Source organism: Centroberyx affinis, unplaced genomic scaffold (genome assembly GCF_046629955.1).
Source record: "Centroberyx affinis isolate AG114_WGS23_722 - 3 ecotype Tasmania unplaced genomic scaffold, CSIRO-AGI_Caff_v1 ptg003057l_1, whole genome shotgun sequence".
NCBI lineage: Eukaryota > Metazoa > Chordata > Actinopteri > Beryciformes > Berycidae > Centroberyx > Centroberyx affinis.
In genome coordinates, this window is record NW_027281144.1 from 76,172 (window position 1) to 103,576 (window position 27,405).

At 42.0% G+C, this 27,405-nt stretch overlaps 1 protein-coding gene across 1 annotated transcript in view; it reads left to right on the forward strand.

Annotated features, from left to right (window-relative positions):
• Window positions 1–8,449: 8,449 nt before the first annotated feature.
• The window catches only part of grm5b (glutamate receptor, metabotropic 5b), a 61,611-nt gene continuing 42,655 nt past the window's right edge, over window positions 8,450–27,405 (forward strand). Inside the window, 5 exon segments of the mRNA XM_071537490.1 lie at window positions 8,450–8,602; window positions 9,491–9,943; window positions 10,292–10,406; window positions 20,630–20,704; window positions 25,556–25,730. Of these exon segments, the coding sequence (XP_071393591.1) occupies window positions 8,450–8,602; window positions 9,491–9,943; window positions 10,292–10,406; window positions 20,630–20,704; window positions 25,556–25,730 (971 nt within the window).

Genomic DNA, 27,405 nt, shown 5'->3' on the forward strand with positions numbered 1-27,405 from the left:
AGAGGGGAAAGAAAGAGAGAAGTGAGAGCTTGCTGATATCAGATAATATGGATAGCTCATCAAAGCTCATTATATAATTTGTGCCATCACGGAATTAGTCTTTTAATGCCACAATTCCCCAAGGCTACGCATGCGTCCATAATATTTCGCTTAAAAAACAAAAACATATATAAATAAAATATTATAATGAATACTTTAAAATAATAATAAGCACATAAATACCCTACTCTGTTGCAATGCATAAAAAATCCAAACAAGCTGTTATATATAGGCAGACCGTCATATCTTGCGATTGCAGTTAGTGGCAGTGTTATGGCTGGAGACGTTTGTAGAGGCGCAGTATGTTTCCATTAGATTTGTATTGATTTTAATCAATCTTTAATGGTTTGATCTTTGTGGGTCTCTTCAGTGAACGCTAGACGAGGCTGTAGGTTAATGGCTCTTTACTCCTGCGACCGTTATGAAACTTCAATGCTGTCGACCTGCTCCGCGGCATCATTATTCCAGCCCACAGTATCACCTCTGATGTCTGATATTTGATCAGAGAGAGAGAGAGAGAGGGAGCGAGAGAGAGGGAGAGAGAGAGACCCATGTCCATCCTACATATCTAGCCCTATAGGAAGGATATTATAGCCTAATTAATTGAACTGAACAACTGATAGGGCATTAGGCTACATTACATTTGCAACAAAGCCTGTTGGTCCCTTTCCTGTCCTGCCGGGGTGAAGAAGCATATGGATATGTGAATTGAAATTGAGAGGGGTGGGGGAAAAGAAAAATGAGGTAGAGACAAAAGATAGAGTCAAAGAGACAGAGAGAAAGAGTTAAGGACGCGAGGGGAAAGAGGGAGAGAGAGAAAAAAAGACGGTAGTCACACAGATCGATATGCTCTATTTGACACCGACACACGTTATCTCATCCAGTGTTTCTCTCTCTCTCTCTCTCTCTCTCTCTCTCTCTCTCTCTCTCTCCCCGCGTCTCTATCTTAGCTGTTCCCTCTGTCGGTTGTCTCTCTCTACTACCAATTTGTCTTTGTTTTCCACTCTTTCCCCCTCTGTCTTTCTTTCTTTCTTTCTTTCTTTCTTTCTCCACCTCTCTCCCTCTTAGACACACACACACACACACACACACACACACACACACACACACACACACACACACAGACACCAACGCGCGCGTATATGTCTGTGTCTGTGTGTGCACGGACTGTGTGAAGTGACAGAGAGAGAGAGAGAGAGAGAAGGACACGAGGTAGTCACCTTGCAGTTAGATGGATGTAGCGAGGCGCGTGGGGCAGTGACAGCAAAGCTCGCGCCAAGACCCAACAGTCTGTCCATTTATAAACCAGTCCCCATCTCTGATTGGCTGAGTCACGTTCCGAAGCGAAACCGTTGTAAGGTAAACGCACACCTGCGGCAGTAATTAATACGCGCTCAATCACCCACAACCACCACTCATACCGCTACTTACAGTAGCCTATATCTTACATAGTTAGGCTATGTGTCGCTTAGCAACCATGTTGTTTAGCTACTGTTCAGATAGACCTAGGCAATTGCTTGGCGGAAGAACACCACTTAACATGCTTATACTTTGAAAGTTTTTTATTTTTAAAACATTTGTGGCATATTCTTTAAATTAACCTAGCAACATAGCCTAAATCACAAGACTTAGCCTATGGGGACAGTGTGGCTTGATGATCCCGATACGGTAAGAAATAAGAGCAAAACAATTAATCAAATATTATTCACCTTCACAATAGTTTTGCTATGTATCCCGTCAAGAAACCATGAAGGCTATTATAGAGCCAAAACCTATTGTTTTTAATGTCAAACGGAGAACCTTTTTATTAGGCTAGACTAGCTTACTTGTTTTCCCAATTGTGTTTTCACTTCTTGTCACCACATCAGGTAGGCTGCATGCAGAGCAATGCAGAGAGGCGACAAGGCGAAGGAGTGGAGAGGAGGTAGAGACAGGAGAGGGAGATAGAGAGGAGGAGGAGGTGGAAGAAAGGGTAAAAAAATAAAAAAAAATAAAGCACCCCCCTTCCCGGCACGTATAGGCCCATTCTCTAAATATACACACAGCAGTCAAATAGGTGGAAAAGGAGGGATGTGGATGGCAGAGGGGGGAAGAAGAGGAGGAGAGGGCAAAGGGAGATGAGAGGGGAAGGGGTGAGGTAAGGAGAGAAGTGGAGGAAAGGGGGGGGGGAAGAGGGCAAAAGGAGATGAGAGGAGGGGAGGAGAAGGGGATGAGGAGAGGAGATGAGGAGTTGGGGGGGTGGAGGAGGAGAGGAGAGGACGGGAGAGGAGAGAAGGATTGGAGGGGGGGGGGGGGTTGGGAGGAGAGGAGAGGAAAGGGGGTGGGGTGAAGGAGAGAGGGGTTTGGTGAGAGGCTCAGGTGTGCGTGACTGGAAATCGGAGGAAGCTGGAAAGCTGCACAGCAATCGGCGGCAGCTCCGGCACATTTGACATTGGACTACACATTACCATCAATATCTTAATATCAACAATAACTTGCAACCTAATTATCGAATGGGACCGTGTCCGTGACGTCAGAGAGAGATAGGTTTCAATAAGGTAAGATTACTGGTTAGATTTCGCAGAAATATACCATTCTTATAATATTCCTGTAGTATTCCTATAATATTCCTTAATAGTGGGACTTAATAGTGTGTCTGTGGTACTCTGTAGTCAGTTTATAGTGACCTTCTCGTACTTTATGGTATTTCTTTTTTAAATCTCCTGTGATATTACCATTATATTTCTAGACAATTCCTGTAATATTCCTGTAGCCTACGGACTTTTTTGCGGTGACATTTGCAGAGTAGCTGTCCTTATATATTGTGCTATAGGATTCTATAGTTTGTAACGGTGTAGTTGACGACAGCAGCCTATATGGCATTGATATAGTCATGCCATTTAAACACAGAAGAAACAGAAACCGGCGTTTCATCGGTGCATGCTGTAGCCATGCTTATTTCAGACCGTGTCTCTGTCATGTTTTGCCCCATTCGCTCGTTATATATCGTGTCTGTGTGTCTATCTGGTTCTGTGCAAATGATGGACTCTGATCTCCCATTGCGGGTGATGGGTATGCAGCGCTGCGCCAAGCATTGTTGTTGTCGCTGGGTTTTTTGGGGCAATTGACCAGACATTGTGTTTGTCACCGGACAACTACAGCAATCCTATAATACATTTTAGAGGGTTACTATAAAATACTGCAAAGTCCCTGTAGGAACATTAAGGGAATATCATGGCGATACCATAGGAGATAAAATATCATAAAGTACCCTACTGTACAATACGGTCGTACTGACTACTGAGTACCACAGACAGTATACTGTAAGTCCCTATAGGAATATTACAGGAATACTATATGAATACCATAGCCTAGTGTTTTTTGGTCAGAGATATTTTGGGGGAGATGTGGTTGCAGGCACTGCTTCATCACACCTTGTTTGAAGTCGCTGCTGCAGCCGGTATCGTTTCTGACACCGTGCTGGGACCTTCAGTATTCCTATAATATTCCCATAGGGACTTAGTGTGTCTGTGGTAGGCTACTCAACAGTGAGTTTATAGTGACCTAATCGTACCGCTGCAGGTGTTGGTTCTGTCATTGGTCTAAATTGTCGACAGATTCTTGGGGTGTTTGACAACTTCACGCCCTGTACTGTAACTGTTCAAACCGTTAAGGTTGACCAACACCATATTTAATCCATTTACTGACCCTTAATTTTAACCAGACAGGCCGACCGAGGAGAAAAAATGACGGTAGCAGACAGGAAAAAATGAACTAAACCAGATGTCATTATCAGACAAACGATATGGAGGGACAAATCTTTCACACTCGTGTGAGACGGCCTAATTGGGGCTGAATATGGTGAGTGTTGGCGTCTACCAGCCTTTTAAGTGATGTCATTGGTCTGAGCACCAGGGACAGCTCCCGGCGGTACTAACAAGCGCGCGCGCGCACACTAGAGTGACAAATACCATCACTGATATTTCTAGAACCATATTGGTGGCTGTGAGGATAAACCTTTAAACTTTTCGAAACGTGTTCTTTTTCCGGGGGCCCAGGTGCATGAAAACAGTGCTTTTGTCCTATGGGGATCAAAAGGCACATGGAAACACATTGCCACATGCACACTCAGCGAAAGCCTTATCTGAATAAATGAAGGTTCCAAAAAATACTGCTGCTTTCCTAAAATGGGTACATGCCAGAAAAAGTCCTGTGACCTCATTTTGGTTCTCAGCAAAAAAAGTTTGAGAAAGACTGTGATATGGTATCTGTTGATAGTGTCTTTGTTGGAAATTACATGTGCCTATGGTAATTAGTGTGGCAGGACAGTGGGTATGTTCTATATTATATCTAAAGAAAGAACTAGTGTACTCTATTATACACAGAGGAAGATGTGTGTATATTCTACATGCCGAGAGAAAGACTGTGTTACATCCATATAGGTGTGAATAGTCGTTATTCCATATATCCTCAAATCGTCTACTGCTAGCATTGGCTACCAATGAGAGAAGTGCACACTTAGAGACAATGGTTGTTGATCTGAGCAAAAACTGGTGATAGCAGAGTGAGCTGGTGGCCTCTTCACTCTTATAAGTGTGTGAGTGCACCTGTGAGTGTATGTGCATCTGTTAGCGTGTGTGTCATGCAGTGTGCATGTGCTTCTGTTAGAGTGTTAGTGTGTGCCTGTGCGTGTGAATGTGTGTGTGTGGTGAAGGTACTGCACGCGTGTCCTTATGTGTGTCTGTCTTCGGCTCCTTTCTCTTTCTCTGTTTGACTCTTCGCCAGTCAAATTATGAAGTCGGTGAAGTTTTTACTGTCAAAGTCAAGCCGCTCTGATGATGAAAAGAGGGGATACAATCCATTTTAACGACTGCAGAGGCTACCCCCTGCCCCCATCATTAGCTGTTAACCCAGTGTTTTGTGTGTGTGTGTGACAGAGAAAGAGAAGGACAGAGGGAGTTTGTGTGTATGTGTGTGTGTGACAGAGAGAAAGACAGAGAGAGAGAGAGAGAGAGAGAAAGAGAGTGTGAGCATGTTCGCGTGTGCCTATGTTGCGTGTTTATGTCTCTGCTAGTGAAGGTCGATGTGGGAGGTTGTATAATGCTCTTGTGCCAAGTGTTGATAGAACTAGAGATATAAGCGCCTAATGGAGTGTGCTAGATGCTTGTTTAGGGAATGAGGATTTGATTCTTTTTTCCTTTCAGCTACAGCTACACAGCAAGTAAGACATAGAGGGAGCACGACAGAGAGTGTGTCTATGTGTGTGTGTGTGTGAGAGAGAGAGAGAGTTTTGTTTTCCCTGAAATCTTTTATTGATTATCTTTTTCATCCTTTGGCTTTGGCAACACAGGAGTGTACTTGCCATGCCAATAAAGCAAGTTGAAATTGAGAAGTGAAATTGAGTGAGAGAGAGAGAGAGAGAGAGAGAGAGAGAGAGAGAGAGAGATAGAAAAAGACGAGGTTTGCCAATGAAAGAGAGTGTCATGTGTTAGAGAGATAGAACAGAGTTGTAAAAGGATTTTTGGTGAGAGAGAATGTTAATTGTTGAGTTAATGTTAAGCACCTTGAATTGAATTGAATTGAATGTATACATGGATTTCAGAGCAGGATTATATTTGAGGATGGTTTGCAAATGACAATTATACACCTGGATAGTTTGTATTCTAAACTACTCAGAGGTAGAGAGGATAGGTAAGAGACAGCCTTGCGTCATTAAGAAAGACAGTGAGAGAGAGACAGTGAGAGAGAGACAGAGAAAGAGAGAGAGAGTTGAGTTTTGTCTGATTTGTTCATTATTGGAGCAGCAGTTGGCCTTGTAACCACCGTGACACTGTCATGTTAATTATGTCCACTGAGACTTTCTCTGTCCCCTGCTCCCCTCTTTGTCTTTTTCCTTTCTTATCTCTCCCTCTTTCTCTCTCCCTTCCCTTTTTGTCATTCTCTTTTTCTCTCTTGCTACAGTGCCTCTCTTCCCTCGCCTCTCTCTCTCCTCGTTTCTTCTCCCTTCATCTTTTCTCTTCATGTGCCCTCTGTCTGTCCCTCTCTGTTGCTCTCTGTTCCCTTCCCTCCTTCCTCCTGCCTCTCTAATATATTTTCTCTCTCTCCGTCTCCGCCTCAGTCTCCCTATCTCCCACCTCTCTCTTCCTCTTTCTCTCTCACCCCTTCCCCCACTCCGCTAACCACCATCATCCCTGCCATGACCTTGATCCTGTTTTGCATAAGCGGTGGATGTCAGCCGTTTGTGGTGGTTGTCATCCTTTACTGTCTAAACTGTCCCAGCTCCCCTGCTGTTTAGGGTCAATTCATTTGCTCCATAGTGGTGAAGCAGTGTATTTGTGTAGCTCTGAGGTTAAACAAATTAGAAGACTTGTCCACTAACACATGGATGGTTACTTGAAAGTTTTGTAGCTGACAGACGATGAAGAAACTGATGTCTGCTCAGTGTATTTCTCGTATCTAGATGTGTGCTGTAAATCTTTTTTAATCACGCACTTAGTGGTTGATTTGCTCACGTTTTGCAAGGGGAATGCTTCAGTTTTACCTCTGCACTTAATTAAAGGGATGCATTTCATAATTTACAAGGTGCACGCAATACCCTCTTTTCCCAATACAAAGGGAGTACAAAATACCCTGAATGTAGGTTTTTTGCTGAAGGAAGTTTCTTTGTCTGCTTCAATCTTTGAAACAATTGAAACAATGTAATGATAACAATGTGTGTGTGTGTGTGTGTGTGTGTGTGTGTGTGGGGGGGGGGGGTGCTGTTAGAACAGTGGGAGAAAAGGGTAGAATAGATTAAGATTAATTTGGTTGGCGTTGGGGGCCGAGACTTGATGAGTGACAGATTTTAATGAATGTTTGGTGCTCATTATGGCTTTTTAACAACTCAGTCTATCTTCTGAGTTCAAAAAGAAAAGAAATAAAGGGGGGAAATTGGGCCATCTTGTTGGTGCCATGGTTTCATGTGACTGAGTGCTGTAAAATACTTGGTCAGAGGACCAATTATTCCTAGCAGGAGGCGTGATGTGGTGTTTGTGGTTGTGTTATTGATATTGTGGTAACTGACGGTTTCCTTGCCTGGCTATTAGCCTTCCCTGTCCCTGTGATTTAGAGCCTAGAGCCACTTAGAGCCACTAGGAAGAACAGAGGAGAACTGGGCTTGTAAAGCCTACTGGTCTAGGGTCACTGGTCTGGTCATCACATTAAACTTAATTCTGAAAAAATGGTAATTGGATAAAATGGTAATTGGTCCTTATGTTAGCCATTATAATGGTCATGCTGTTGCTTTGTTTGCTAGGAGGGACATAAAAATTCTGCTGTGAAATGGATGCACATGAAGTGAAGGATATACTGCCAGGTTTTTATTACCCAGTTCCTCCTTACTTTATACTAATAGTTGGAAAAACATAATGCTATGCTAAGGAAATGGATTACAGAAGAAATGAACTCCATGGGTCTCATTTATCCAAATATATTTAATTGTCAACTTGACTGAAAATGACTTTTCAAATTGCACAAGCACCTGATGTATACAAAGCACTTTAGGTGAAAAACCTGTATGCAGACAGCCTTGTGCCTGCACTTGACTTCATCTGAATAGGCTTCACTTGCCCACGTTATAAATGTCCTACAATTACTGTCAGCAGTCAAGGATTTTCCTATTCTGCAGTGGAGTGTACAACACAGTAAACTAAACATATCCTGATATATATAGTGGCATTGTCTCAATCACACCTCTGTTACAATACAATAGCACTGGCATGTGAAAATGTGCCCATTTGGCAGCCAGGTTGGGAGCTGGTATAGAGCTATTGTAGGAACTCAATTAATGTCAAGTTTTATTAATCAAGGTTTATAAATGCATACATTTATAAATGTGTATAAATAAAAATGTGTTCTTAAAGGTCCGTCAAACTGCATGTTATAATAAAGGCTAAACTGATAAGAGGTTGAGTGTATATGTCTGGCTCTAGACGGTGATAATAGAAAAGCAAATGGGCCAAGGTATTGTGCAAGCCTGTGTGGCGATCATTGTGCTTGTGCATCTAGCACCAGCTCCGCAGGTGTTGTTCAAACTCTAATAAACTCTTTTCTGCTCACAGGTTATATGAACCCTCCATCACCTGTTACTATGGAGACCAACTCTGGAGCCAGGAGCTATTTCAGCCAATGAGAGTTAGCCCAAAGTTTCTTATGAATTTCCCAGGTTGCACTGTAGCACCTGTCTCAGTTGGTGCAGTGATGGTCCCGCCTTGAACTGTTGAAGAAAAGTAAGAAGACAGGAAGAGTAAAATCATCCATTTTCAAAATCCCTTGTGTGCTGCAAACTCTTGCTATGGCAAGGAACAGTGTTTCTGGGATGAGTAGTTTTCTGTGACAGCTCTAGACTACAACATTGAGATCTTTTCCTGTGTTTCCTGAACGGACCAATAAAATGCTCTGGCTGCTGCTCGCTCTGCCCATCTGGGTGGGTCCTGACCAAGCTGACTCTTCCCAGTCCAACGAGCGGCGAGTCGTAGCGCACATTCCTGGTGACATCATCATTGGAGCACTGTTCTCCGTCCATCATCAGCCTCCTGCTGACAAGGTGCGTTTGTGTGTGTTTGTTTTTGTGTGTGTGTATATTTGTGGGATGATTTGTGTGTTAGGTGTGTATGTGTAGATGTCATGGTATGGGAATAAAAGTGGTAGGTATGGAATGATAGGGATATAGTGTTTGTGAGTATTCATTTTCATATTCCACTCCCACCAGATCCACAAGTGTAATGGTGTAAATAGGAGCTGGAATAGACAATTGGCAAATGTGAAGGAAGCACAATGAAAAAATACAACAAAAAACAAGGTTGGAAATAATTATTGGCAAAACCGCCCATCAGCAGAGCTTTATTATGTTGCTGTATGTATTAGGACCCTAGGAACATATTCAATTTTTAGAATGTGAGACTGTGTGAGTCCATGAACATTCAACCTCAATTAGCTGCCCCAGGGATCTGTAGTCTCCCACTGACATTCAGGCTTTTTTCTGACTCATTATGGATAATTGCAAACAGGAAAAATAACCCTTTGAACATGGCAAGCATTAGCAGAGAATCAAACATTGCCCAAGTCCACCACACTGTAGCACGAACAGTATGTGTTAAAAGCATGATGTTGAGATTAACTTTTAAAATGTGGTTTCCTGTTCATCAAGTCATATGGAGATAGGTTTGCTGAAAAATGAAAACGAGCCAAAATAATGTGCTTTAATGGCATGATGACAACATTTGGACAACATTTTGGCTGAAAGTAGACACAAAAGTGAAACAAATGTGATCATATAATTGTATTTATATTCATGATCACCCATTGAATTGTCACCTTTTTCAAACCCCTGACAATATCATTGTCAAATATTGTTTCAACGCATAACTAGCCAGATTTTATAAAAACAAAATCTAATTTGATTCCATTTGATTTGACTTGATTCCACCCACAGGTGCATGAGCGCAAGTGCGGCTCGGTGCGAGAGCAGTATGGCATCCAGCGGGTGGAGGCCATGATGCACACGCTGGACCGAATCAACGCCGACCCGCGCATCCTCCCCAACATCACCCTGGGCTGCGAGATCCGCGACTCCTGCTGGCACTCGGCCGTGGCTCTGGAGCAGAGCATCGAGTTCATACGAGACTCCCTGGTCTCATCCGATGAGGCTGAGGAGTGGGGGGGCAGTTCCTGGGGAGGAGGAGGAGGAGGAGGGGGAGGGGGAGGAGGAGGAGGGGGGCTGAGGTGTGCAGACCCCTCGGCCACCCCTATGAGGGGGAAGAAACCCATTGTGGGCTTGATTGGGCCGGGATCGAGCTCAGTGGCCATCCAGGTCCAGAACCTTCTACAGCTGTTCAACATACCGCAGATCGCCTATTCTGCCACCAGTATGGACCTCAGTGATAAGGTAGGAGCATTTCTCTGCTATTGTGTGTACATAATGAACCATCTAAAGTATTGCTTTTCACTATGGTTTTAATATTGTGTATGCATACATATTAATGCAGTCATTTAGTGCTTTATGAATACATTGTTTTGTTATTCAAGTTATATATGCACTTAATAAAGACATCTCAGAGTTCTTCTAATTAAGTCTAAGCACTTAGGAGTATACCTCTATTTTTATTATGTATGCATTAGTGCTATTTTTATTTAACTTTAATTTAATCAGGCAGCCTCACTGATAGGTTGAAGTGTATCATTCAAGATAGTCCTGGATAATTGTGCATTTCATTTTTTATTTCCATTGTTTCAGAGCCTGTATAAGTACTTTATGCGAGTGGTACCTTCAGACGCCCAGCAGGCTAGAGCTATGGTGGACATTGTCAAGAGATACAACTGGAGCTACGTGTCTGCCATACACACTGAAGGTAACGCACACACTCTGTCTCTGTGTCTCACTTTAAACCGTACTTCCTACTATGTGCATGTTCACACATGCACATAGTCTTTTTTATCTCTCTCTCTCTCTTTCCCTCTCGCTCTCTGCCTGTCTCTCTTCCCCCCTCATGGCTTACATTTTACATTTATTCAGCTGAATCTCTTATCCAGAGTGACTGACAATAAATGTAACAAATATTCCTGTGTCCCTATAATGTGATGTACGACAGAGAGGAGCTATTTGAGAAATAAGAGCCGGGGAGAAAAAACAGGAACATTTTATACAAGACAGGAGTACTTTCAGTGCAAGGGCAAGAATAAAGGAGGGGAATATGGGAGAGGGGAATGTAATTGGGGAGAGGGGTTGTTGCAACGGTGTAGCAGAGAGGGGGAAGCGGTTCTTGAAGACATAAGTCTTCAGGTTACGAGGGGAGATATAGAAGAGGAATTGCGCTAGCTGCCTTGAAAGCAGATGTTGCGCAGCTAGAAGCCAAGGAGAAGTTGATGATACTGTAGTTTCCAAAAAGGGGCAGAGCAGATCTGCAGCCTGGAGGATTGATTGGGGTCACAAGGGCAGGTGGTCGCCATGCTGCCAGAAATAAGCATCTGGGGAGAGAGGAGAGAAAGACACATTATGCCAGAGAAAATGGGGTTAAAGGAGGAGGGACTGAGGGGGCTAGAACAGAGTTAGAAGAAGAAGGAGCGCCATCGGTCATCAGCCTTCTTCTCAGAGAAAAGTACATGGAGGGGGACTGAGTAGAAGAGAAGATAGAGGATAGTTTCTCTCTCTCTCACTCACTCTCTCTCTCTCTCTCTCTATCCCATCTCTCCCTTCATCCACACATCCTCGAGATTGCTTTCACCATTCTCCTCCTGCTGTTCTGCGGTATAAGGAAGTTGGTAGTGAGTTGAGTTGCTCGGTGTACTGGTGGGAGATTTTGCCGATAGTGTGACAGCCGCAGGGACTGGAGGACAATGCTGTAAATGTGTGTGTGTGTGTGTGTGTGTGTGTGTGTGTGTGTGTGTGTGTGAGAGTGTGAGAGAGTCTAAAGAGAGAAGGCTTATTGAACCTGCTGCCAAAGTGTTGTTTGTGTGCGTGATGAAGAGTGATAAACACACACATACACACACACACACACACACACACACACACACACACACACACACACACTAGATGCTGGCCTCTAGCATTGCTTGAGGGTATTACTTCCACATCTGATTTTAGGTTCATGTTTTAAATGTAAATGTTTGTGTGTGTGTGTGTGTGTGTGTGTGTGTGTTTGTGTGTGTGCGTGCGTGCATGTGTGTGCACTTTTTTGTGTGTTGTGCACGTGAGTGTTTACGTGTCTACATACTTGTGAGTAAGCTTGTGTGTGTGTGTTGGTTGGGGGGGGGGGGGCTTGGTGTATGCAGTGTATGGAGATCAAACAGTTTTGTAAGGAGGCAAAAACAAATATCACACCAGGTTTAGAACACACTGCACAAATAAATGCAGACTTATTTGTATCTGCAGTGATTTGTAAATATGTAAAAATAAATTATTTTCAATTTTCACTATGTCATGATTTGTACATAAACACAAACATTTTAAAAATGTATAGGGGTTTAAGGGTTAAATAAAAATATATTAGGTTAAATCTATATTTTCACACATTTAAACCTTTGCACTTTTATTTTGAAGGCTGAAACCCTAACCCTTCAGTTACATCACAAGCCCCTGTAATGGTGTTAGTTTCCAAACAATTAACAATCTATAACAATGTATATCAAGTCAACCATATACTGACCAGTATGTAATTTATGTTAAGCTGCTGTTACTTACCCCAAAGTAAACTAATCTAATTTTCTGCACACGTTTGTGTCATTTTCCTTGTGCGCTGTTGTTGCATCTTACAGAATTCCATAAGGATGGACTGGAAACCTTCTTCCTGACCTTTTTTCTCCCTTGAACCTCATTGTCTGTTTTCGTCTTGTTTTTCTGATGAGACTGCTGCTCTCCTCTGCTCATCTGTCTCGCTCCTCTCTGCTGTTCTGTGCTTCTGCTGCTCTCAACCTGCAATTAACGCTAATTCATCATATAGCTTAAGCTACACATGTTGGTTAAGCCCATCATAGCTAGACAATGTTTCTGATGGAATAGGATATTCATTCAACATCCAATTGGTTAACTCAGTGTGTCACAAGCAGTGGACAGGAGTTAGTTGACATTACATCCACAAACTATATAGATAAAGACAAATAACTTGTTAGGAAACAGTAATTGTTATTCTAGGCCATCTAGTGCATCAGAAAGAGAACAATTTAGTTGATAAAACAGCAATTAACCTCAATTGCACGAAAATCACTTGCCGTTCATTCCTTCATTATTATCATGAAAAAGTTGAGTGATATTGGTCAGTAACATTAAAATTTTTTCTATTTTCTGACTTATCTTCTGACTCAATATTAATACCCTTTCAGGCTGCATTAGCTTGCCTCTGACAGGATGAGGCTGAGAGTCCTAACTGAAACACTGAGGTTTGTGATTGGATGGGAAAAAGAACCTTATAGTACTGAGCTGAAATGCAGTTTTTGAGATAAAAAAATCTTTTTAAATATTTAATCCTCAAATGCTCTTTATGAAAAAAAAACACCACACAAGCATGAAGAAACATTTGGAGGCTAAGAATATTTGCATAGAAGCGTATAATTCCAAGATTATAATATATTAATGGAAATTGAAAAGCATTTCACTTTTTTTACATCTTTTTACATATTTACAAATACGTTTACAATTTTTCAAATCGTGGGTTACAGATACAAATCACTCTGCATTTATTTTGTCAAAATGCAGTGTCTGACCATTTGTGTGCTGTGTGACATTTGTTTTTGCCTCATGATACGGATCTCTATATGAGTGTGTGTGTGTGTGTGTGCTACTATTTATCTCGGTGACAAGCCAGCGAAGAAGCAGTGTTGGCCTTTCTCCGACACAATGTGCATGTGTACAGGCATGTGTGTGTGTAGAGACTGTGTGCGTGTTTGTGTGTACGATTGCACGTATGTTTGTCAGGAAAGTATTAGTCTTTGTATAGCCTCAGACGGCGGCTCTGACCTTGGAATCGGTCTTCAAGGACGGCTGCTGCCTCCTCAAAAACACAATCGCTCTCAGACAGCGAGAGGCAGAGTGGGAGGGTGGCGGAGAGAGAGAGAGAGGAGGGAAAGAATTAGAAAGGGATCGGAAAGGGAGAACGAGAGAGAGAGCGAAAAGGAAGGGAGGGAAGTGGGATAGGAAAGGCAAGGAGGGAGAGAAGGGAGAGGACAAGGAGGACAGGCAAGGGAGGAAGGAAGGGGAGAAGAGAGGGGGTTAGTGTATATGTGTATGTGTATGTTTATGTGTGTGTGTGGGGGGGGTGGTGTAAGGAAAGATGGAGGGAGGGAGGAAGGGAGAATATCGAAGGCGATGATAACAGAGCCAGAAGAAAACACAGAAGACACAGGATAAGGTGTGTGTGTGTGCGTGCTTGTGTGTGTGTGTGTGTGTGTGTGTGTGTTTTAAGTGGGTTGGTGGGTGGCTGTGCTGTGAAACAGGGAGTGCCTGAGATACTGTAGATAGACAGTAAAAGAGCTGCAGATACAGGGAAAGATGGGGGGCTGGGGGGGGGGGGTGAAGTTTATAGAGACTCATTAATTCTCTGCAATATATTTCACATCTTGAGGCAAGAGACGATGGAAACTGATATTATGCAAGAAACTGAATAATACATGTAATATCAGTGCAGTAATTACATTGAAGTAATGAAATTATATTATACTGGAGGATGTGTCCTATTGCGAGCAGAAACGGCAGAAACTGTGTGTATGCATCCGTATCTGATTGTGAGTTTCTCCTTCCAATACTGATGCAAATCCTGTTGCTTCATCTACGTGTGTGAAAGACAGAGACATAAGAAAGAGATGGATGAGAACCAGGGAAAGTACAACCAAGTAGTGACTAATGTCTTCATTCATCATCAGCTTCGATTGTCATTATATTGGCACCTTGCTTGTCTGCTGTTGCAGTGTCAATTTCAAACCACAGATAGAAAGAGGGGGAGGGGGAGAGAGAGAGAGACAGAATCAGAGAGGTTACTATTGTATTCTATTACTACTATATATATTCTATTAATGCATATTTTGCTAACACTGATGATTTGCGTGTGTGTGTGTGTTTGCATGCCATTGACAGTGATGGGCATGGGAACAGATTCAAGAGCTCAGAGGATCTCCACCCATATCCCAGCAGTGAGAGGCAGCTTAGCCCCCAACTCACATCAATCAATCTTACACACACATGCACACACCCACACACACAGACACACACACACACACACACACTTACATACAAACACAAACACACACATACAAACACAAACACAAACACACACGGCTGCTCGATAGTTTGGGCTTCAATTTTATTATGCAATTCACTGAAGAGAATCAACATTCTCATCCTCCACTTTATCTCTCTGTTTCTATATACAGTATATATACACAGTATATATATATATATCTGTTGCTCAGTTCACTTCAGTTCAATTCAGCCCAGTGGGTTTTATTGACATGACATGTGTCACCGAAGCAACACTGCAGCAGAAATTGATCAGTCTCTCAATACATCAAGATGTCAACATGCTCCCTCTGTCTCTCCACCTCTTTCTCTCTTTGTCTGTCTTTCTTTGTCTCTCTCTTCCTTTGTTTTTTCCCTCTGTCTCTCTCTTTCATCTCTTTCTCTCCTCTGTCTTTATTGGCTCCTTTGATCCCCACACACTCCCCTCTTTTTCTCCTTCCACCCTCTCTGTCTCTCTCTCCTTTTTCCATCATCCCTCTCTCTCTCTCTGTGTATGTGTGTGTGTGTGTGTGTGTGTGTGTGTGTATGTGTGTGTGTGTGTGTGTGTGTGTGAAGCATGACAAGTCTTCTGCCTACTTAACTGGGATGGCCATCGCAGGACTGAGGAAGATGAAAGAGCATGGGGGAGAAATAGAGAAGGAAGGAGCAGTGTAGAGAGGGGTGTAAATGGCTGGGGAAGAGGAGAATGACAGAATACACTCTCACATTTTCACTATAGTCTCTAGCAGCGTTGCTTAAATTATGGGTGAAGACCCAAAGTGGGTCACGGACCAGTTTCTGGTGGGTCCCCATATGACAAGAGCTCTGCTGTGTCTTAATGAGCCTGGGTCACACGACTACATCTACTCAGACTGAATCCCAGGCTGGCAGTGTTCCAGAACCGCCGTTCAGGGAATCCATTTAATAACTTCTGCTAATAACAATAGATAGATAGATAGATAGATAGATAGATAGACAGATAGACAGATAGACAGATAGACAGACAGACAGCCCACTGCCCGGCCCCTAGCTGTTCATGTTATCTGCCCAGTGCGGGAGTATTAAATGGAGATTTCCTATCGGTGCACAGATGTTTGTAAGGTCATTTAGTGAGATTATGGTAATGTTTTTGAGCTGTTGCCATGGTAAAAAGGGTTAAAGACATCTATGGCAGGAGAGATTTGCAGGGTAATACATTAATATAGGAGGTACGCAACCACCTGCACCTGTATATGTACACATGCATGCATATAGTACATTCATGTATTGGTGCGTATGGATGTGTGCCTATATATTTCTGTGTGTGTTTATTTGTATGGCTTTAACTTCAAGGATTTTTACCACTAGCCTAGTATACTGATTGTGTTACAATCTCTAAACCATTTCCATTTGGACCCATTCAAACTGTAGTCTAGTGAGGGTTGTTTTACACATGCTTGGACTGAAAAATTCTGGTTATAGGCATAGACTGTTGAAAACAGTGAGCAAAGTGACTGTGATGTTGACTTTCTAGTTGCCTGTTTGAAGGCTGGAAAGTGGGATTTCTGGGCACCAAAATGGTGTATTTTTGGAACCAGAGTTTGCACAGTAGAGTAAAAGCATGGAGCATGGAGCTGGTGGAGCAAGGGTGAAACCAACACCTGCAGCCCTTACTGCTCTATATGATCATAAAACACACATGTAGCCCAGAGCCAGCATCATTACCAAGAACAGGATTATGTAGACACGCTCCCTTATGTTCTGAAATTCACACAGATATCTCTGTAATATGGCATAATTATTATTTTTTGTTTTAAATCACCATAAGGGGAGACATTATCAGTAACAAAATTAACTACTGTAACTATATTTACAAAATATTTCTTGTAGAGAAACTGTATTGACTTCATATTTCTACATAGAAGATAGTCCCACTGATTTACATTGAAGTGGGTGGTGTTTCAAGTTGTTCTGCAGCCAGCCAGTAAGGGCAGCAGAGGGACTGTTGGCCTGTTGGGTATAGGCTAGTGGGTTACCATACCTGGATGTGTGTGTGTGCGTGTGTGTGTGTTTTATGATGCATGTAAATCAGTGATCTTGTTTAGCTCTGTGTCTGACACAGTGTGAGTCTCAGAGTGCCAGCCTGCCCTGGGGCATTTCTGTGTTTGACATTTAGCTGCATGTTGTAACACTCTAGATGAGAATGTTGGGGGGGGGGGTAGATGGAGGGAAAGAGGAGGGTAGATGAGGAAAGAGAGAGGACAGAAGAGGATGCCCTTTACTGTACAATGCTTGAAATTTCACTGTATATTGCCATTCACCAGATGAAGGGCATGAGGGGTCAGAGGAGGAGAAAAAAGGAAAATAGGAGAGGGAGGAAACCTTTTCTCTACTTTACATCTGATTGCGTGCAATTGACCCGATGAGTGACGAGAGGAAGAGGAGGGTAATTGAGAAAGAGAGAAGAGGGATGTGAGGGAGAGGTGATGGAGATGGGAGGAAAATAGGGGAGAGAAGACAGAAAGTCCTCTGTGTCTGTTTCACTGCATGCTGTAAACCTCCAGGAAGGGTCAAGCGAACTTGACTTGAATGAGAAAGAGGGAGGAGAAGAAGCAAAGAGTTAGAAGAGGAGGAGAGGGAGCAGGGCACAGGGAAGGCAGAGGACCGTTTCTCTGATTTGCATTTGAGTGCATGTTGTAATATGTTGTAATATACCAGATGAATAAATTGAAAGAGAGGAAAGATCATGGAGGGAAGGGGATGAGTGGCATGAATGGGAGCAGAACACAGTGAGGGGGGAGGAGTGAAATAAAGACATGTTGGGATTTTTTTTGTCTGTTTTTCCGTTCATGTTTGCTCTTTTTCAAAGAGTGCACACACACTGAAAACACACTGTTTTCAGCCTGTCTCCATCAAACGTTTTTAAAGATGCAAAAACGTATCCTGATTGTAAAGCATTTTACGTTGCCAAAAGCAAAATACCTGCCTTGACATCACTGATTGAGATGTGCAACACGGTTGAAAGTTTCAGCCCATAGAGAGCAGTTTAACACTTTCTGCAAAGGATTAATGCTAGTCACTAGAGACCACACAACTATGTTGGCAGCTCAGAAAATGTGATTCAGTGCTGATTCCAAAAAAGAGAAAAAACATTTTTTTGTTTTTTTGATTGTTGCTAAAAATTGTTAAATGCTAAAATATCATCTCTAGGTGGGTGAGAAATCGAGGGATTCCAAAGGAGGGATGAAAGAGAGACAACACAGTAGCTTTGTAGAGGAGAGCAGCAAGAGGAGAGGTGAAGGGGAGAAAAGCGGAGAGGGAAAAAGGGAATGAGGAGAAGAGAGAGAATCTGCGAATGTGTGATGTGGATGCTATTATAAGAGATCCCCGTTGGTCTTCCAGTGGGAGGTGATGAAATAAAGGGAGCAATCAAAAGAGAGGTGGGAGAAGAGGCAAATATATATGAAAAGCTTTATTCCAAAATTAGATGGTCACTAAGGAGCAACTGTGAAAATGATGGCTACATCTGTAAGTGAACTGCGGTAGAGGGTTTAGCCTGTGTGTGTGTGTGTGTGTGTGTGTGTGTGTGTGTTAGAGGGGTTAAAATAAATGAAGAAAGAAATAGTGGAATAAAATGGGGGAGAGGGGTTGGCATTGGGAGAGACAAGTGAGGGAGAAAGGCCAGTGAATTTGGGATGATGAGTGGGTGAGGAGATTTGGGAGGTGGGGTGAATTGGAGTGAGCAGGGGGTGCAGCAGGTATTTTCGCCCAAGGAGAAAGCCCAGCTCCGAATTGAACTTTGAAGCTGCAATTGAACTGAAATTGCCACGGTGCGGCTGTGAATGCAATAATGGCTGGGTATGAAATATGAAGGTGAGAATTTTTGTTCCTTCTCACTTTCCTTTGTGTTTGATTACAGTCCACCTCAAAGGTAATGAAGGCATTCGATGATTTGTGCATCAAGGGGGGTGACATCCCCTTTCATTTGATCTCAGATCAACACTTTGCTGTATTTTGTCATGAGTCTATTCTCATTATAATTTTCTTGAGTTTGCGTGTGTGCATTTGGAAAGTACCCTACCAAAAAATAAATAACAACTAAATCAGAAGTTCATTTAGTTTGCAGTAGAGCGAGACAGATAGAGAGAGACTCCCTCTTACTTACTGTTTGCTTCCAGCCCACCTAAAACTGATGAATGTGTGTGTAGGCATGTTTGTGTATGAAAGAGAGAGAGGGTGGGGAGGATGACAAGTGTGTATGTATGTGTGAGAATTTGTAAAATAAACTAGCAGAGAGTGCCTGTTTGTGTATGTGTTAGGAAGATTCAGAGATAGAGACAAAGAAAGGGATAAAGAGACAGCAGCTATGACAGATAGACCGACAGAGAGATAGATAGATGGAGAGAGAGAGAAAGAGAAACACACAGAGAGAGAGAGAGAGAGAGAGAGAGAGAGAGAGAGAGAGAGAGAGATGTCTCACACATAAATCCCAGTTGACTAGAGTGAAGTAGGTTACAAGCTTTATCGATTTAGATGATGGCAACAGTGGATGAATGTGCCTGTGTGTGTGTGTGTGTGTGTGTGTGTGTGTGTGTGTGTGTGTGTTGTGTGTGTGTGTGTGTGTGTGTGTGCACGCAGGGGAAGGGCGGTCTGTGCCATCTGTCTCCCACTCCTCTCACTGAGACACTAATTACAGGACTTTACACTTCGCTCACCACACTCATCAGTGGCCTGGCTGCACACACACACACACACACACACACACACACACACTCACACACAGAGAGTTGGCGGCAGTGGTCAGGGATTGTGGGACCTCTTCTATTTTCTGTGTAAATTTCCTCTCTCTCTCCTCTCTTTTCCCCTCTGTGTCCCTCCCTCTCTCTTTTTGTCTTGCTTTTTTCTCCCTCACTCTCTCTCTCTCCCTCCCTTTGTCTCATTCCCCCTCCTCTCTGCCTCTCTCTCTCTCTCTCTTTATGCCCTTTCCTCTGCTCCTCTCTCTCTATTTCTCTTTAAACAAGGCACAGATCGATGAGACCTAATTAGGGAGCATTCTGTTATTGATGCCACACAGATTAAGAGGAGGAAACATTAGAAGGGGACAAAACTCTTGGGTGAGGGAAAGAGGAGAGAGACAGACTGTGAAAAAAGGAAGAGAACAGCAGAGTTTTGATATTTTCTTCAATAAAAATAGAAGAAAAGAGGGAGAGAGATGAAAGGGAGAGAAAGAGAAATGAAAGAGGGGAATCCTATCATATTCTTTGCCAGTGTGTACAACTCTTCATTAGCATAAATTCCAGGTCACCCACTTTCTCTGGCAAAGAAAAGGGTTCCACAGTGGGGAGACACACTTAGTAGCCTGCTTTGTAGCTTTCTGACACAAATTTTTTAGCTTTTATGAATAGTGCAGTAGTGGGCAAGTTGTTGCAGCGGGCGAGTTAAAACCCATTAAAATCCCACAGGGGATAATGCACAGGTAAATCACTTTGCATCACATTTTACCCTAAAATTTGTCCTTAGTAGGGAAAATGCATTAGATAATTTGTGTTAGCAAATTTCCTCTCAAATCAGCACTTTGCCAGATTCAGCAATGAATCAATAATGGCAATTTACTTGATTCAGTCCATCATATTCATAATCCCTTGTCATCTATCTATCTATCTATCTATCTATCTATCTATCTATCTATCTATCTATCTATCTATCTATCTATCTGTCTATCTATCTATCTACACTGCAAAAAATATCCATCTTAACAAGTCATTTAGTCTAGTATTGAATCCTAAAATCGTAATTTTCTTAAAATAAGTGAAAAAATCTTCTTCTCCTCACCTGTTTGGAGCCATTTTCAAAATATATTTTCCATCCCTTTCTATGGTTTTCCAGGCAACTATGGTGAAAGTGGGATGGAAGCGTTCAAGGACATGGCAGCCAAGGAGGGAATCTGCATCGCCCACTCTGGTAGGAGACAAGTTCCTGACATGGAATCAGGTCAAAATACCCACAACAAACTAACCAAGATTTTTTCAGAAGAATGTGGAAATATGTCGCCAAAGCTGAGAGCAGAATATATTTTAGTGCGAACAGCTAGACATTTTAGATTCAAATATTATTTATATTCAAGTAAAACTCTGATTGACCTTATTTTCACGAACAGGACAGAAATAATAACTAAAACATACAACCTGATCACAGGCCTATCAGATCATAATATGACATTGGTTGTTAGAAAGCTGACCAAGAACGACTGGTTCATCATACAAAGAATGACATGAAATCTGTAAAATCAGGGATACCAAAATGTAAAATAGCAGACTTTGAAAGAGAACTGATGCAAATGAACTGGGATACAGTAACAGAAACACATGATTTGAACACCTGCTGTGATAATTTCATGACAGCTATTAATGGTTTAATTGACAGATACACTAAAACATGGAAGAGTAGCCTTAAAAGGAGCTCACTTCCATGGTTTGGTCAAGATATCTGGCAATTAATGAAAAAATGTGACTTTGCCCTCAAAAGGTCTCTAGTCACAAAGACTGATACTGATCATCTCATTTACACAGGCCTAAGAAACAAAGTTGTTACTGAACTACGCAAAGCTAAGATGAATTACTTCTCAAAACTTATTGAAGAGGCTAAGGGTAGTAGCTCCAAATTGTGGAAGCACATCCATTGTCTAACCAACTCAAACACCCATAAGCATCAGAGAATAAAGGGATTGAGAATAAACAATGAACCTATGTTTGATAATGCAACAATTGCAAATGAATTCAATGTTTTTTTTGTAGAGTCAGTTCAGGAACTTGCAAAAACCAGTAGAGCTGACACCCAACACGGTGGAACAGAACACTCAAAATTGATTTTACATCAAAGAGGTTAATCTTGAAAAAGTCAGCAAAATTATGAGTCACTTCAGCAACTCAAAGGCCAAAGACATCCATAATCTTGATTCTGCATTGATAAAGAAATACAGAACCCAACTACTTGAGCCAATAACACACCTTGTGAACTTGTCAAATAAAACAAGAACTTTCCCTGAGACCTGGAAAACAGCCGTTATCAGTCCAATCTTTAAATCTGGTGAGCATGACTTGAAATGTAATTGCAGACCCATTGCCACCCTCCCAGTTGTCTCCAAGTTACTGGAAAAAATGTAGCAGAGCAACTCATAATACATCTAGAGACAAATCAGTTACTGCATCAACAACAATTTGGATTCAGACCCAAACATTCTACTGAGACTGCAAACTGCTATCTAATTGAAAAGATAAAAGGTCTTTTGGATAAAGGTCATGCTGTGGGAGCAGTTTTCTTAGACTTAAAAAAGGCTTTGGATACTGTTAACCACAGTGTGTTGATATCCAAACTTCCTAAATTCCAATTTTCTGATCATGCCTCACAATGATTTGACTTGTACCTCAGGGGAAGAGTACAATGTGTGAGAGTCAATGGGGAAATGTCCACCCTCTGTGCCAAAAGGGGATACCCCAAGGGTCAGTTCTAGGTCCATTGCTATTTAGCATGTATATCAATGACCTACCTGAGAGTTGTCTTAGGGTTGGCAGCCAAATGTATGCCGATGATACGGTCATTTATACATCTGCCAGAGCATCTAGCAAGGCCACTGACCAGCTTACCGAATCCTTACATTTTGTATCGCAATGGCTGGAGTCCTCTCACTTAACATTGAATGTAAAAAAAACTGTTTCAATCTGTTTTTCTATATGCAAACGACACGAAAATGAAAGATTCGTGGTAAAAATAAAGAATGAGGTCATCAGTGAGGTTGACAATGTCAAGTACTTAGGAATCATCTTAGACTCACATCTAAGATTTGATAAACAAGTGAATAATATTTGCAAAAAAGTTAAATCAAATCTCAACTGCTTCAGACTCATCAGAAAGTATCTGCCACAGTATCCAGCACAGCCCAGCTCTACATGCATGCCACGATATTCTCACACTTATCATGCTGCATAAGTACCTGGTCACAAGCCTCACAAACAACTATAAAACCCATCATATCACTATATAACCAGACAATAAAAATCATGGACAAAAAACCAATGAGGTGGCACCATTGTCACATCTTGGAGAAACACAATATGTTCAGCTTCAAAAGCTTCATAAGCTATTCCAGCTTAAAGTTTACTTTTAAATGCCTACATGGTCATGCTCTTTCCTTGCTTAATGAATTTGTTACAAGACACCAGCACACCAGTAGAGTTAGCACACGGGCCTCAATAAACGGTAACTGTCGCAATACGCAAAACTTCATTTGGACAATCAGTCTTCTCAGTTAAAGGAGCAAAACTATGGAACTGTCTGCCCACTGTGCTGAAAATGCAACACAATTTTAATGTTTTTAATAGAGGTATTAAATCATGGCTAAAAGAGAAACAACATTGTTCTCACACCTAATACTCCTGTAGACACACCTGTATTTTGTATTTTGTGTATTTGTGGATGTATTTTTGTGGATGTATTTTGGATGTATTTTTGTGGATGTATTTGTGGGTGTATTGTATGTCCTCTTTTTTTCTTTCTTTTTTTTTTCTATTTTAACTTAAAAAAAAAAAAAAAGACCTCCTGTGGACAGGTGTTGTAAATTAGCGTTTCGCTACAAACACTAAACACAGTGCATCTCCTTGTGCATAAATGTATGTTACAATTCTAATGCTACTATGATGCTACACACATAGTTAAATGTTTGTTTCTTTTGTTCCAGAAACAAACATAGATGTTTGTTTCTGGCTGGTCCTGGCTTCCTTGTAGCTCCTGGTTCGTTTTCTTGCTGCTAGCGGTAGTGTTAGCAGCATGGCTAACGCTACAGCCAGCAGCCTGGCTGTCCAAAGCAAGAAACAACTGTAAGAATCCCAATTTGAACTAGAAACCCCGATCTCAGTGCTATGATAAAGGCAGCGTAAAACATCTGGTAGTATTAATAAGTAGGCAGGTTGTGTTACTTACTGATCCAGTAGAAAGAATGCCAACTGAATGTCGGTTTTGAACCCTCTTAAGTCCCGGAGCTGTCTCCATCGAGTGAATGCCCGTCCGAGGTTCACTCTTGTTTTACCTCAATTTCTATCACTCTCCCTCTTCGCCTTCTTTGCCTCCTCCGTCAACGGGGTTCTTTTTCTCTTGCCGGGTAGTTTCCACTGTCACTTCGGTTGTTCCACTGTCTGCCATTTCCGCTACTGGGGATAGCTACCGATTGCTACTGGGGAAAACCTATCCTATTCCTCTTTTGGTTGCGCAATGAATGACGCACTTCCTTTGTGCTGTAAATCGAGTCTTCATTCTCCCAGGAGATCGTACCCGGTGGCAGACAGAATTGCATAGTGAAAGCGAGGCTTATAGGGAACCGATCTAAACACTGATGGTATCATTTTTCTATAGCCATTACACTGTGCAATCAACATTTACTTCATAATGATAAGTTAAAGCAAAAAAGTTGTCTATAGGGTCTTTAACTTAAATATATCAAAGTAGTAGAAAGGGAGCACAGTGTGAGGGAGGAACTCAAGAGTCTGGACCCAAATGCAAACACTGATAGACAGAGTACATAGGCTGAAGCAGAAAGCTTTACTTGTAGTTTTGAGGCAGTAATACAGTTGACAACCGGTAATCCGAAAGGCAAACAATCCAAATCGGCAGGTAGGCGAAGGCAATAGTGAATCAAAAATCTGGCAGGTAACAGGTCTTAGAAGACAACAACACTAATACAACTCAGACGATCTGACAAATACTACTGGGGAACACATACTATATATACACACTGACACTAATAAGAACAGGGAACAGCTGGCTGGATGGGATGAGTCTGGGAGCTGATAGGCTGATAGCAGGCAGGTGAAGGCGGAACAAAGTCACAGGACTAATTGGCTGATGGCAGACAGGTGTGTAGGTGCAGGAGGAGGGAACCCAGAAGGCAAGGCGGGAACTACAGGGCCTGGGAGAAACAATGGGAACACACAGACACACAGAACACAGAGACAAGACTAGGGAGAGATGGAGGTAGATGCAGGTGTAGCCATGACACACAGTGTATGTGAACTAATATTCTACTGTACTCTGGCATTTTCAAACAATCAGCAGCATGGGGTTCCTTGGATTATTTCTGTATCTTGCTGAAAGGGAAATACCAGTGTCATTTCGAGTCACAGCCCATTGACTACTGCCTGCATCTCGTTTACATTTCCCACAATCATTTCGCAATGCATGTAAGCAAGTATGTAATTAGATTTGTTGTTTTTGTTCTTTCTTGACATTTTCATAATACAAATTTTACAGTGTCAAACCTAGCTTGAAATTAACTGCTGTCCTGGCTAACAGAGACGCTCCAAATAAGAAGACATGGACACACTGATATGAAAACACTCAACTTGAGCACAATGAAATAAGGATAAAACAGAGAAATTGTGACAAAACCAAATTAAGGCTTCATGTTTACTGTGATGGATCACCAACCTTGGGCAATTATCAAGTCTGTGGAACTTGTTTTTCATACTGTACAGGAATAATGTAAAGGAGAAGGGCAACCCAGACAATTGACACAAACTGAAAGAAAAAACACCGGTATTATCCTGTGTGTACCAGGGTTTTGAAAAGATTGTGAACTATACATACAGCACATATAATATGCACTTTGAGAGGCTTCACATTTTGGTTTTATTGACAACTTAAAACACATGAAACTTGACACTTTGTCCAGGGTATCACATGAAGCAACAGAGGGTGAAGCCTATAACAAGAGAGTCACAAACTTATTCCCATGTTTGTGTCTATTTGACATGTTTGCTCCAGGCAAAATCTGGAGTAATGCCGGGGAGCAGAGCTTTGACCGGCTGCTGGAGAGGCTGCGGGCCCACCTGCCCAAAGCCAGGGTGGTGGCCTGCTTCTGCGAAGGCATGACCGTCCGCAACATCCTCATGGCCATGAGACGCCAGGGGCTGGTGGGAGAGTTCCTGCTTATCGGCAGGTCAGTGGAGTGACAAAGTTTTGTACTGTTGTATTGTATTTACAGTGGTGTATTGTGGTAGCCAGGGCTACCACCAGTAACAGTAACCCATCAGCAAAATGTCTTAAGTCTGCCCATTCCCCTGTACTTTCCAACTTGTGTTTGATCAGTCTTGTTTTGTTTAAAAGCTATGTTTCCACAAAATTAATTGGCTGAAATTCAGAGCCGAGAAACCACTGTGACTGGCTAGTGAAAAAGTTAGTTTCATGCCTTGGTGAGCAGTAATCCCCCAACAGCATGGACACACAGAGATGCGTGCCAAATGCTGTTACACACTAACAAAACTGTACATCCATACTGTACAGTGGCAAACATTGTTGGCATTTAATATACATTCACACACACATGCACACACAATTTTGGAGGTGGTTTTCACATTAAGCTCTGTTCTCACTTAGATGAATTCCTCCCACAATTCGCTGGCAAAAATAACCTTCCAATTGCACTCTCTGTATCTACATCTGTGTATGTGTGTGTATGTGTGTGTGTGTGTGTGTTAAACTTACTTCTAAGCCTCTTGAGTTTTGGTTGCCATGCCGACTGTGTAATTAACATAAGATGAATAATGATTTTAGCACCTATGGCAGCCAACATGCAGAGAAAAAATAGACTTGGAATAGATTGGGATCATTATCATATCATTACCATTAAAATGCTACAAATCTTCTATTCTATTCTATTCTATTCTATTCTATTCCCACAGTTATCTGCCCTGTGTAATTCAATCATCACTGGCAGCATCATTGTGTCATCATCGCCATCATCATTATCATCATCACTATCATTGCCATCATCACGCACATCATCGTCATCTTCATCATCTTCATCACCTTCGTCGTTGTCATCCTCATGCTGTCCACTGAGGGAGCGAGGTAAAGTCTAGAGCCGTACTGAATACGTTGTTAATTGTGTTTACTTCGCCATGTGAAATGTTTGACAGTGGAAGGAGAGAAAGAAAACAGTAGCAGGTAAAGAAAGATGGGAGAGAGAGAGACAGGTCCGTCCTCACAACTCCTCTTCTGGAATGGGTGGCACCAGGTAGAGTTTGCATAACGTTGATGTCCAGTCAAGGGTTAAGTTGTGTCTAAGTTGTGACTATTTTTATGCCAAGGTCTTGATGGTAAGAGTAAGGTCAAATAATTTTACACAGCAAGAGATCTGTTTTAGTTTTAGTGTTGGTCCAAAGGCACTAAACTGATGTGGGTGTGGAAAGTGATAGAGTAGCGCTCTCTCTTCCCTCAACATCTATGATTGATGTGCCCTTGAGCAAGGCACTTAAACCCCAACTGGTCCAGTGAAGCTGCTCAGTGATCAACAGTAGAAGACTGTAGTTGTACTGGGAAGCTCCCAGTTGTGTGGAACCTCTTGAATGTAAGGCAGAGTGTTGCTGGAAAAGAGCAACCATTCTCAGCCAACCTTCCCTCGATAAAAAAAATGTTGACTTACCTTGGCAGTACCAACCACTTATGGTTGGTAGGTAATTTCTGAACTTCCACACAACTAATACCATTGGTTCCTCTTCTTACACTGCAAAACATAGCCATTTTATCTGGTATTCAGTCTTGATATCTTATTTTTGTAAGAACCAATTAAAAATTGTCCAATAAGGTATGCCAATTTCAAAAAGCTAATTTCC